Source organism: Acanthaster planci, linkage group LG19, assembly GCF_054643075.1.
Source record: "Acanthaster planci isolate LZ-2023a linkage group LG19, COTS_SCS, whole genome shotgun sequence".
NCBI lineage: Eukaryota > Metazoa > Echinodermata > Asteroidea > Valvatida > Acanthasteridae > Acanthaster > Acanthaster planci.
The window spans coordinates 133,700-146,571 of record NC_141795.1 but is presented as its reverse complement, the minus strand read 5'-3'; the positions used below and the strand labels follow the sequence as shown (position 1 = coordinate 146,571).

At 46.8% G+C, this 12,872-nt stretch overlaps 1 protein-coding gene across 1 annotated transcript; it reads right to left on the bottom strand.

The window, feature by feature from the left end:
- Window positions 1–290: 290 nt before the first annotated feature.
- On the bottom strand, window positions 291–4,556 carry LOC110973393 (zinc finger protein 703-A-like). The gene is made up of 2 exons (XM_022224209.2): window positions 4,310–4,556; window positions 291–3,144 (listed from the first exon to the last, which is right to left on the bottom strand). The coding sequence occupies exons 1-2, from the start codon at window positions 4,520–4,522 to the stop codon at window positions 1,780–1,782; spliced, it is 1,578 nt and encodes a 525-aa protein (XP_022079901.1). The 5' UTR covers window positions 4,523–4,556; the 3' UTR covers window positions 291–1,779.
- Between the last annotated feature and the right edge of the window lie 8,316 nt (window positions 4,557–12,872).

Genomic DNA, 12,872 nt, shown 5'->3' with positions numbered 1-12,872 from the left:
CAGATATTTCAGGCTGATGAACCAGTCGTTACAAGGATCCCATTACAGCGCAAACATCGGCTGCTTTCCTGATAATGAATCTTTTTCGACAGGAAAACAAAAGAAATTCCGTTGTTACATGTGTAGCGGGCTGGCCGAAAAAAATGACTCCAGAGACTTCTTCCAAAGGCAAGATCGTTTTGCTGAAGCGCAATGAAATACCTGAATAAGGAAAACTGGTTCAGCGAATAAGTTTGGTGTTTATGATTCATCAAACGTTTACAATGAAATAATAGACTCACAATCTCAAATCATGTAACCTTTTCAATTGTTTTAATGATAAAATAACATACACTCGGAGTATGTACAACTGCAATGATACCTAACAAAAATGAAATCCGATTTCGGAAAACAATATTCCTAACTTGGCAAAAAGAACGAAATAGACGAGTACTTGACGAAAAGCTTTAAAAAAATCAACATTGTGAACATCGATAAAAGTTTCTTCCCCCTAAAGAGAACGTGCTATCCAACACGTAGTTCACAAACGTACTGAACCGTTTTAACAATGAGCAGCTACCCCCCCCCCCATAGGCAATTTTTCTTTCCGTCCGTTGCAAAAAATACATCTCGACATTACAATGAAATTGGCTCTCCCGTGGATGCTGACTGGCAGAGAATTATAAATTGCTAACGGTGAATATGAACGGATACCATAAATCATCGGGGGGTCTGGAAGCGCGCCTTATCACTGCATCGGACAGCGTGTAATTTATAAGCGACTCGACAACCCCGCGATGATAGATTGTATACTAGTAGCACCTCGGGTCCACCCCGGTCCTATCAAGTGCGCCATTCCTACAAACCAGCGGAAGATTTGGGGTCGGGTACTTTCTCTGTTTTCCTTTCGGGTGCACTAGTCAACATGTTGAAAACTGTGGAAATGAAGGGACTCAACAACTGAACGGGCAGCGTATAAGAATCGAGATAAACACGATTATTGATGGGGAAAATATGATGACTAAGGTTGCTGACAAGTGTGTGCTATCACCCCTCGCATTGCTCGAGTTGTTAGAATCTTCATGTGAGGAAATACATGTTGTGTGTATATGCATGTAGTGGTCCGATAGCGCACTGAGGGAACACATCACCACTCGACAATGTCACAAGTAACACTAACCAAGAATTTACAAAGAGATTAAGAGAACAGATTCTCCTCCGTTAAAATCACATGCTGGTATGGTTTGACTTTGGAGTATAATGAACAACAGATAACGATTGGCAAATCGAACCCCAAACCATGAAGGCCAAATTCTATGACAGTACAATTATTATGCCTTAGCGATTTCATTATTTAGAGACAACACTTTCATATTGTTTTCTTGTTTAACTTCGTAGATGAACCATTTCATCAGCCATCTCCCAAATTTGCACATCTTCCATAAGGAATGGCATGTTTTTTCTTTATGCACAAACCGATCAAACTGAAATACATGTATAGCTGTCTCGTGATTCATAGGTACATTTTTGACAAATACAATCATTCTTTGAATACGTATTTGAAATTTACAAATGAACGCTATACAATATTAACTTTATGGTAGAAAATATATACACAAACTTGTATATCAACTGTGTCAACTACCCGATGACCATCAGCTTCACATTGTACTGTAGACCATGGTGACACATGTACCTTTACAGAGTCAATTTAGTGGCAAAGGGAAACACAAGTGGCTTGCTTTTAAACCCGAGAAGTGAGTTGGATGTAAGTTTGAGAATCACTGATCGCTAGTGTTCTTAGTGTGGAAGTCCGGCTGTTGCGAATCTAGACTTGATGTCGTGGAGGGGGTACGGTGAATAATACGCACCCGTCGGTAGGCCGGGGAGTGCCGCGATCGGTGACGGGGTCTTGGAGTACGGATGATAACGAATGGCACCAACTGGACTCAGCGGAGTAGGGAAGCCTGGCTTGGGAAGTCCAAACGAAGCAGCGGCGGCAGCGGCGGCAGCTGCCGTGGGATATTGCATATAGTAGGCGCTCAGCTGAGCACCAAGCGTCGCACTAAGAGCCGACGATGTGGGGACTTCGCTGTTGGTCATGGTGTGCGTACGCAGATGCTGCAATAGCTCCTCACTGCTGGCAAACCGCTTACCACAACTGGTCGCCCCTGAGACCCAGTTACAGACGTGTCCGTGTTCTTGCGAGGTGGTGGTGATGGAGTGGGGGTACAGGTAGGGTGTCTGGTGGACACTGGATGCTACACTGCTGCTGAGGTAGGGGGACATACTCCCCGGGAGCGGTAGAGCGATCGGAAGGGGAGTATTCAAAGCGAAAGTGTCATGTCTACATTGTGTGCACCCGGATGGAGTGCCTGTCTGGTAGTGTTGGGCACTCTGGCAGTTTGTGCAATACGGGTCCCGGCAGATGGGCATGAGGGTGGTTCCTCCGTCCGCTGTCTTGACCCTGGCGTAGGCGGTATAGGGGGAAGCAGTGGCCGCCAGAAGGGGGTTCACATCGTGCTTAAGGGGGTGGACACTCACGGGGTCACGTGCCGCGACAGCAGGGTCGGGGTAGTACGGCATGTGACCTACAACCTGGGAGGGACACCCGCAGTGACCGGCGTGTGATGGGGTGAGGAGACCGTGCTTGTAATGTCCCGGGTAGCTGGAATGGTGAAGATGAGAGGGCGCAACTTGGGCTGCCTGGACGGGCGCGGTCGGCTTGGTGACGGTCACTGTGTCTTTGTGGCTGCCATCGCTCAACGAGGAATGGCCGGATTGGCTGGTGCTGGCATCGATACTCCCCGGGGTGGACGTGGGTGTGGTGGCCGGCTCCGTCTTGGCCTTCAGTGGTGGGGAGCGCGGGGAGTTGGAGGATGGCGGCGACTTTGCCTCCCTCTTCTCCTTCCCGTAGCCGATCTTGATGACCTGGGCGTCCCCCTCGCGCTTCTCGGGCTGCTTGTAGGGCTTGAACCCCGAGCTGGACTCTGGCAGACCGGCGGCCGTGGACGCCTTCTCTGGCGAGTGTTTACCAGAGGGTGAGTGGCGACCGATGGGGGTTGCTGCTGGCTTGGCATCATTGCTGCTGGGTGGTGGGTCTGGCTTGCCGATGCTGCTACACGTCTGAGCAAGCAATGCCAGGGGACTCTTCTTTGCGTCCAGCTGCAGATATGAAAATAAGGAAGAAAAGATTTAGTCTCACTTATGTTTTTCAATCAGTTTTCTAGAGCCAAATCACAAAAGAGATAGAAAAACATATTAATTGTCAAAGGCATTTCACTTTGAATTGTTTCGTTTGAGGGTAATCATCCGAAATACTATCACACTTTCAAAAAAGAAATAAAAAGACATTTGACATTGACAATTCAATCGTACAGAATAACATAGGTTATTTTGAATACACGTACAATCTGTCAGAGAAGTAAATCCGAACATTCTGAATCGCTTAAAATATTCTCCCTCCATTCACATCCCCCACCCGTTCACGTTTTGAAGAAACCGTTTAATCAATACATAATAAGCACAGTTACAGGTCTGGCGCCCCTGTGATTTTGCATGGAAACACAATAAAGTACGGAAGTAGAACGCGCATCCGGAGGAACACAAGACGGGAGCGCAGGCGGGTGATCGCGGCAGGTATAGCCCAAGCCGCTGCTGGTCGGAACAGCAACAGTGACATTTCGAAGAGCCAGCTCTTTCTTTTAATTAGAGATCAAAAATTCCTGCGTTAACAATCCCACGGTATCTCTGAAAATCAGGACAAAGTGGCAAGCAGTCAGTCTGATTTGTCGCGGATGAAAACACCACTTCCACCACACAGACAGACGAGTTAGAACACATGAGTTTCATGTCAGGGCAACAAACAAAGGAAGCATATGACAAATACTTAGTTCTCTCAAGGGGCGGCTCAATAATGAACTTCACTATATTCGCGTTGGAGCCTGCAGGGTCGATGTAAACAAACGACATCTAACATCTGGTCGTTTGAATTTGAAAGTTTAAAAGGCATGTGCCATGTGATTGTGCCCGTATCGTGGCACAGCTTTACAACCTTCCGTGTTTTAATACCTTATTATGCAGTACATAAGTCGTATTAGCGCTTAAGTTCCAAGTGTTGGCGATCGTGACACGGCCAAAAGACGTGTTCAGCATAAACGAGACGCTTATGATTTAACTGCAATTTACTGGTCTTGAGAATTTAGAAGATGGTGTCGATTGTCGAGCGAGTTAAATGCTTTCAACTCGAAACAGTTGCGAGGAATAAGGAACAAATAAATTTTTCCATTAAGGTAGAGAGTTGTAAGTGGATCAGATAGACAGTACATACCGTTGTGGGCAAAGGGTCCAGAGGCTGCAGATATTCCGTATGCATAAGTGGTCTCGAAGCTAACATGTTGGTCGAGTAATAACCCAACGTACATGTACACTGTGCTGACGATAACAGGACTACGGCAACAGCAGTATCCCACACGATGCGAGTTCTATCACTGTCGAGTTCAGAATGACGAAGCGCTGGCAGGCTGCAGGCGATCAAACACATTCATTGCTGCATCGTGAGTGGCTTGAAAACCGCACAAGCTTGCCCGGTCTGTGTGTGCCGCCCCTCTAGACAACACACAAAAACACAAATTTGCCGACAACACTTCAAGTCAAACATTGAATTTACAACCCGAGATGAAGGGAATGTACCGCCAGCCAATCGCGTGGGCAGCCGGCTCTGGGTGGGAGTGCTGATTGGTGAAGCTGCGCGACTAGCTGTCACCGGCTCAGAATGATTGATACCCGATAGTGTCATTTGAGAATAGCCAGCCAATCACCGCGCTCGATCTAAATGCTCTTTGGCGTACAGCCAGTCGTGCGCGCTAGACTGTAATCAATCAACTTAGTGTCAGACTTGTCAATTTTGTCTGATTTATGTCAGCTTTTTGTTGTTGATAACGTGGCTCGAGTAATTTGAAAAACGGCTTTTGAAAAGGGCAATGATTCTGGGAGATAAATCGTTCCAATAATCGCAATTACTGTGTGACAACAAAGCGTCCCGCGCCGAAGCTGAATGGCACAACGAGTCTGTTCCCAGCCATCGACGGGGTAACTACGTTTGCTTGGACACGTTTTGTGAAGGCCAGGCTGTTTTTTTTTTCTGTCCCTTCGTCCGGGGTTTGTTGAGTGGGGACCAAAGGGGGCATTGACTGGGCCTAGGCGGTAGACTTCAAAGGCCCAGACTCCGCGAGGAGATTTTTTTTCTTATCCCTTATCAATCAATCAATGGGTGAGCGAGCTGGGGTGTTCGCCGGGCGATCCAGATTGACACTTGGAAGGCGCGAGTGACAGGCCCGCTGACAGATAATGGGGCAACGTCGGCAGTCATCAAAGCATGTCAGGCGGTGAATGGTATCACCCTCGCTATTGCCGCTTGCAGTGGTGGTGTGTGCCAAGGCTCTGGGCTTTCCTGTTAAAACAACTCAATGGGCTTATGCACCATGCACACTATGATACGACATAACGAATGTGTTGCTGTTTCAACGGCCCCAATATGGCGCGGCGTTGCAGGGAAGGATGTATGTACTGCATAGGCAGCTGTGAAATTGCTCGCTTGATGTTGTGTTCCCGCACAAACGTCCGGACCCTTTCTCGCACATTTCGTTTCCTTCGGTGGAGTCGGTGGCCATCAGACGTATACTTTTCGTAAATATTATTATCGTGAGTGAGGGGATATTTTCCCTCTGCCTCGAGCGGGGTGCTTTTGTGCCGTCTTGTTTGGCCAGGAAATTGACTTAAATTACAGCCTGATTAAGGCAAATCAATCGTGTTCTTTGTTGGTTGCGGCAATAGTTGGGAAGTTCTTGTGGCGGGGCCAGGAAAATGGGGAATAAAGGACAAGCTTTTTTTCCTGTCGAGTCGGGAGTCGTTTGAACCTTAGATCATTTATCAAGCCGCAATGGGGAAAAATAAACTCCTTTCTAGTGATTGAGGTGGGAGCATGATGCTTACGTCTCCCGTGGGCTGGGAAACGACGAAGGCCCGTCTCACAGGACTTACGGCAATCTGTAATGGAGGAGTTTTTTACCCTCAGAAGTTTACCGGTGAATAAATCATGATATGATCGTCGAAACGTCTGGACTCACCAGACTCGGATCTTGGCCGATGACATCGGATTAAACTTATGATTAGAACAGTCAACATTTCCAAAAGGAATTGATTTCCCTCCAAATTCCAAAACTAATTAAGGGTAATTTTAAACGTGGTGGGATAAAATATAGCTAGGGGGCAAGGGTGACTGTAAATTTCTATGTGATTTTTTGCAATGTAAACTATTCCTATATCTTTGAGTGAACACTCATGGCTGACTCGAATGTTGAAATCTAACCTCCTGTATAATGGTATTAAAAATGAAATTGATTATTCATGATGATCAGAACATTATGTCAGATTAATGATTGACATGTATCCACCCTTCAGTCAAGAAACGACTGCTGTCTCTAGAATCTAGCTTTTGAAGCTTTCACACGACCCAGAAAATTGAAAATTTAGTCAATGGGTGTACCATGCTTGTTCATTCTGCGCGGCAGATTAATCAGTCCATGAAGACCCGTCATGATCATCATCATCATCAACATTACCCTGAACCAGCCGGCCGGCCCGCCTCGACCACAAACGAATATCGCTTGCTGTTTTTTCGCCGGCAGCAGTTGACGAGGTCGCGGCAGGACTCAAATCCCCACAGCTGGCCCGTAGATTACAGCCTTCCCTGCGCCTGGATTCGGTTTCTTTCCCTCCTAATTGGTTTGCAACAAGGTCCGGGCATGGCGGAGCTAGCAACGCAGCGCCTGGGTGTGGGACGCGCTGAAAGTGTGGCTGCATATTGGACGCTGTTTGTAGGGGAAGGGGGAGGTGGGGTCAGTCGAAGCTGAGACCGGCCGGCACGCGATGGGTTCCAGATCGCACTGTATAAGCGAAGCCACGGTCGAACCGTGGGGTGGGACCCGGGACAAGCTGGGCGGGAGGCATCTTCCCCACACCTCAAACTAGTCTCGCCTGAGCCCGTGTCGTATTTGTCAAGTCGGCGTTATGTGGTATTACATTGCACTGTCAGGGGACCTGCCATTCAACTGGAGTCCAAACCGCCTGTGTGACAGCCAGACGACAAGAAACCGCGGGACAACCTTGCTGTGGACTCTAGAATATCTAACATGATTTGGATTTGGTACTGTGGCAATTGTGGAGATAAACAGTAGCGAATGACAAGACAGGATCCTATAAGTTATAAACCGCTGCACATTTTGAGTCCGTCCTTGAGACAACCACTCGCTATGAATTCTGTAGAACAGTGATTTCAATGTTCAGATTATCTAAGGTAGTCTAAAGAATTGGAATTAAAGAAATCATAAATTATAACAGAAAACATTCAAGTAATAAACACGCCTGAAAGCGTTTATGTTTTTGTCTAACCACGGAGCTGTACCTTGTTAACTTCCCACATGGATTTTGTTTTTGATGAATTATCCTGGTCATGATCTGAACCCAAATCAACAAATTTGTGTCTCAAATGGACTTCAATGACTGAACCACATTGACCAAATTAACTTTTTTGAAGAGACACTTTGGGTAAATGTGTACATATACCTAGATTATGCAAACGCACGTCACAAATCTATCTTTTGTGCACTTTACTAGAATCAGAAAGCGACCAACGCTATACGATATCCACGACTGAAAAAAAAATGCTTGAAAATACTTCAGTAGGCGGTATTTTTTTACCAAGTGCCAAAGGCTCAATGTTTTGCGCATTTATCTTTCTGCTCTGATAACTCTTACCACCACAAGTTGTTTTTGCTATTTCCCCTCCTTCTGCCCAGTAAAGTGAAGCTGACAGACCTGAAAAAGTTCCCTGTCTGGCTTGCCCACACGCCTCATCGGTTACTCTGAACTTTTTCGCCTTTTGTGTTTCCCGTAGCTTGAAATACATATGTTTTGCTTCTTTCCGGTTGTCAGATTTGATAAATGTAGCTCCGTACAATGGCCTCACCGGAGAACCATCTAGTTCAGGACCTGCACCTTGTACTTTTTCGGGAGAAAAACTTATTCGTGTCCATACATTTCACGGTATTGTTATTGTTGTTCAAATTCATATGCATATCCATCATGCTGAATGAGCTCTTCTTTAATAAGCGGCCAAAAAAGCATGTCTGTGGTACCCTGGCTGTATAAAATCCAGAAAATAACCCGTGGTTCGGTCAAATCTTAACCAGAGGGCGCCCTTCGGATAAAACGATGGACCATCACGGTTCCTACGGATCCCTCGCCTTTGGTGTGGATAGGTTTTTGAATTCGTTGTTTGCTGTCATGATTTCGCCACTTTTACAGTTTGGTGTGAAATACCAGCCGTATGTCTCACATTATTTCTTAAAAAGAAAAAGAGACTCGGGCAAAGAGTAAGATTCAATTTTCAGTTTAGGAGCCTGGGGTTCTTTTAATATTGAACAAGGCTTCACTATCGGACTTCTTCAAGCCTCGCTTTGGTTAACTGTTCACTCATTGGAATGACAAAACCTGCATACAGTTCCTGTCACTATGACTTTGTAATGGTTCGTCACCTCTCTCAAGTTCTTTATTGAATACACGAGTACTTTGTTTCACATAAAGAGCAACGCAATTCGATGTCACAGTGCTGATAATTAAGTTTCCTCTCCCTTTCAAGCTAATCGCAACGGTGCAAGAGAAACCTGTAGTCATGGTTTTTAAGGAATCTTCATCGTGGGCGGGCTGGGGTAAACATCCTCGAACCGTGAAAAGAGATCTCTTTGAGACGCACACGAGCAAATCAGACGACACAATAACCTCTTCACGGCTGCTGCTCTCGTTCCTCCCCGCCAAAATTAGCGCCGCCATGTTGAAAGCTACAGAATTTCAAGACTGGTGATTGAGGCAGAACGTGCAGGAACCGAAGGTCGCCAGCCCACCATCTTTCATTTCACTCTACTCCACTTCATTCGACACGACGATGATGAATTTTTTTGTCAACTTAAAAAAAAAATCGCCTTGTATTTTGGTACATGTTTCCGCTCATGTTGATGAAATTCGGTGATAAATGACCGGACTGTCCCCTGGCAACTTCCGCCCGAGTCATACGGTGCAGACAACACATGTCGCAAATCAAGTCGTGCTGATTACCGACAGGGGGTTGGCGTAGCTGGAGCTAGGTTCTTTCCTCTGAAATATCGTTTTCAGAATCCCGGAATGCTTTGCAATTGTTTTATTGGAGTATAAGAGTCAGACTTTACGTGGACTTTGCTTTTAGATTAGACGTGGTCAGTCGGTAATTATTGTTGCATTGAGTGGGAAGTTTGTTCGGGACTCCCCCACGCTGGGTAATGGTGTGGTCCTGTCAACTACAGGCGTCCCGTGGCCTGGCAGCTAAGGGCTCAGCGGGGTGGTAAGTTGTTTTGTTGACGTGGTGTTTCTTTGGGAGCAGGCCGACTTCGTCTGATGTGGGCCGCCGTCATCTCGCAATTAAATCCCCATCACTCGTTAAGTAAATCAACAGCGTGCGGGCCAGGAGTGTCACGGGGGCCCCCTGCTTGCCGCAGAAGACCAGTCGAGGGCTTCGAGCTCTATGGCCGGGGCTCTCGTCTGCCATTATAAGTCCCCCCTCCGCCCAATCTATTTTTCTCACTTTATACAAGCATAATAAGCCTGGCCTAATGCAAGCTGACAGGCCGTGGATTGGGGGCTTTTGTTCCCTCTCAACCCTGGCCCTCTGTGATGCACCGCCCGGGTTTGAGGCGATGTTTTTCCCCTCTGTCTCGCCAGTAACCCACCTATTGTTGGAACTGTACAAAGACCGCGGTTTGGACCTACCACAATGGGGCATCTAACTCCGGACAACTTGGCATAGTCCACGGTTTTGTCCGCCGTGAATGGCAACTTCTGATGAGGGAATAAAGAGGGATATTGACGGCCTTTGAGGCTCTCAAGGAGCCGAAATTACTCGTCAAATTGCTGGACGGTCCGAATGCTTGAAAAAAAGCATAGAGGAACTGTGGGGGGGCATTAGAGATAGAAGCCAAGAGGACATTTTTCGGAGGGGGCTGAAGATTGGACGTGGAGCCGCTTCCTTGAGTGCTCTCTTGCAAAGGTTTCTTTGAGGTCGAGTGTGCTGTCAATTACGATATGATTGACTGGCCCATCTTTCCTTGATTGATTGATAATACACGCCGTATACCCTGTCAGAAATATGATGGAATAGCAAGCATTTTTATAATAACCATTGTCCATCTCTAAGATGAATATTTTGGTTATTCGCCCAAACATTCTTTTTAGTGAAAGATTCGTTATGCAAGAGAAAATCGCGAACTACAAATGAAAATGTGTGTGTGGCCTAGTTTCTCTTCCAAACCCCTCTAGTCTTTTCCGTCGATCGTAAGCTTTCCCAATTAACTCCGTCATTGCTCCTTAATCCGACCGACATTGATTCACTCAGCTCGGCCGGAAAAACTCCGGGAAATATGCTCCTATCACAGGAAGGAGTGTAGCCCAGCTCTCACCACCTCCCGGCCCCGCGACCTGCTTCATAGCACGAGGTACTGTGGTATGCAAGAAGCCCGCTCCCTTCATCAACTCCAGATGAAGCGATTGCGTGAACTTATCTTCACAAAATCCTATCCAAAATGAGCTGTAAACAGCCTCACAGAAAACCACGAGAGAGGTCAGAACACGAGTTTGTAAAGCAAAACATGGGGTCCTTGGAGCTGGTATATCGGCCTAATGGTTGATAGCAATGTGGCAACCTCGGTCGACATTGCCTCCATCAACATTTTGTATATCTCAACCGACATTCGATCCAAATGGAACACGTGGTCTTCTCAATGTCTGTTCGTCAGGAATGTCCTGTCGAATAAATCTGATGAAATTATGAAAAAATGAATTTCAAGTTTGGATCAGCCCCTCTGTACAGTCTTGCCCGCAGTTCACAAAATTTGAACATCTCACTGTGAAAACTTGGAGAAATGCTGTGATTGTTAAAAACTTTGTCGGTAGGGCCTATACTTTCATAGGGGCTTTCCTTTGCAAAAATCGATTTCTTAATTGTTGCACCCAGACTTGACGCATGGCAAAACTTTTGCCATGAAACAGAGTTCTACGCTTTGACCAGTTTTCACTGCCGTCCATTTTCACCATTATGCACGTCGGCACGGCCTGGCCCAGCGCTGCTCAGTGGCTGGCCCGCGGTCTTGTGCAGTACAGTCAGGCCACGGTTCAGTGGCCCGTCAATCTAAACCCTGAGCCCAAAACTCCACTGAAGAGTCGGCACCGCAAAGGGGCCGGTGGAGGGGATTATCGGAGGGGGGTAAATAAGCCGTAATCGGTCAGCACCCCAAACCAGCCGGCCATTGAATGACAGCTACAAAGCTGGGGCTAATTGCTCTCCGCTAGGGCTAATTAATTAAATACAGTATTGTCAGGTGTGGAGACAAACAGATTTTCTCGCGGTGGGTGGAAATGGAGTCCCAAGCTCATGCGTTTTTAGGTTGGTGGTGCCCTGTGTGGTGGGTTTTGTATGGCCCCTTGTGTTCGCACAAAAGAGCTATAGTTACGGAGTTTGCATGGATAGCATTAGACCCCTTACATGCACCCCATACCCCAGCCTACCCCTTTTTTCTTTTGGGGGTTGGGGTGCATCATCACCTCATTGCATTTACTGTCGGCTTCCTTTACGTTCCCGATATGGAGATTTACTACCTTCAGACTTGATCTTAATTATATGGTTTGGTTTCTCTCGTCTTCAACGCGTGTAGAAAAGTGCGCATGTCAGATAGCTTTATGTGCAAATGTCTCCCATCAAGTGCGGTGCGGTGCGATGATATTACATGTACACGTTTCCATGTGTGAGCTGTTATGGTTACTTTTTATTTAATACCTTTTCATTGCATTGCAAGTTGAAAAGGGAATAGCCCCAAACGCTACAAACAAGGTACAACTACAAGGAGGGCCACTTTGGGGTGACTCTGAATTCCACTTGATCTTGTAGACGCCTAATTATTTGATTAAAAAAACAAGACAGAGGGCTCACAAAAGACTGCAGAAGGAACTGTTATCGAGTCTGTCCTAGTCGTCATTGCTAGCGTTATGAACAGCCTCATCTTTTGCATCTTTCATCGGTTTGGTTCTCTGGCTAATCTCCATCCCTCCACCTCCCTCCCTTACACACTCACCGCTCGCGCAGATGCACAAACATCCCCTATGTCTCCATGGTTCATAATATTATAAAGTGAGTACCCCTCAAGCTCTGTTCGTATGCTTTACGTCCAAGATTTACCGCAGCACGTTTCTGAGATTGGAACCTCGCTGACTTGGAGTTCCTCTTTCGGGCCCGGCTAAAACAATGCCCCGCTTCCAAATCACCGCCTGTCATCGCGGCTCCCTCAAAGACGCTGTTGCGGTGAGCCCGGTCTTTGCCCTCCCTCTGGGAGGCGGGGAGTTTGGAAGGACTTGTTTTTTAGGGCGGTGTATATGCGACAAGAGCAGTTCGCGCTTCTGGCGGGCGTGGGGGTGGTCTGCTGGGGGAAGATAATAACGACTTTTATCCACAGTCGTGATAGCCGCTGAGAGGCAGCCCGGGCAGTGTTTGGGATCTGGCGGTGTTGACTGACTCCTTTCAGTTCAAAATCATTTCGTTGGTTTGGCTGACGTCAACCTGTTAATACGATGGAAACGTGGCGTGCCGGACTGCCTGCCTTTTGTCCCTAGCAGTTCAGCGGGGCGGAATGTTTATGAAACTGACGATAGATATTTGTTGGAACCCAACAGAGGGGAAGCCTTCAAAGTCAAACAGCGAATACAGCAAATGTACGAGAAATATGTCCTCCTTGAACATCTGCCGTCGCCTCTAT

Coding starts and splice junctions, on each gene's coding strand:
- LOC110973393 (XM_022224209.2), bottom strand. CDS start 4,522: ATGTGTTTGATCGCCTGCAGCCTGCCAGCGCTTCGTCATTCTGAACTC. Junction 3,145..4,309: donor TGGACCCTTTGCCCACAACG/GTATGTACTGTC, acceptor TCATATCTGCAG/CTGGACGCAAAGAAGAGTCC.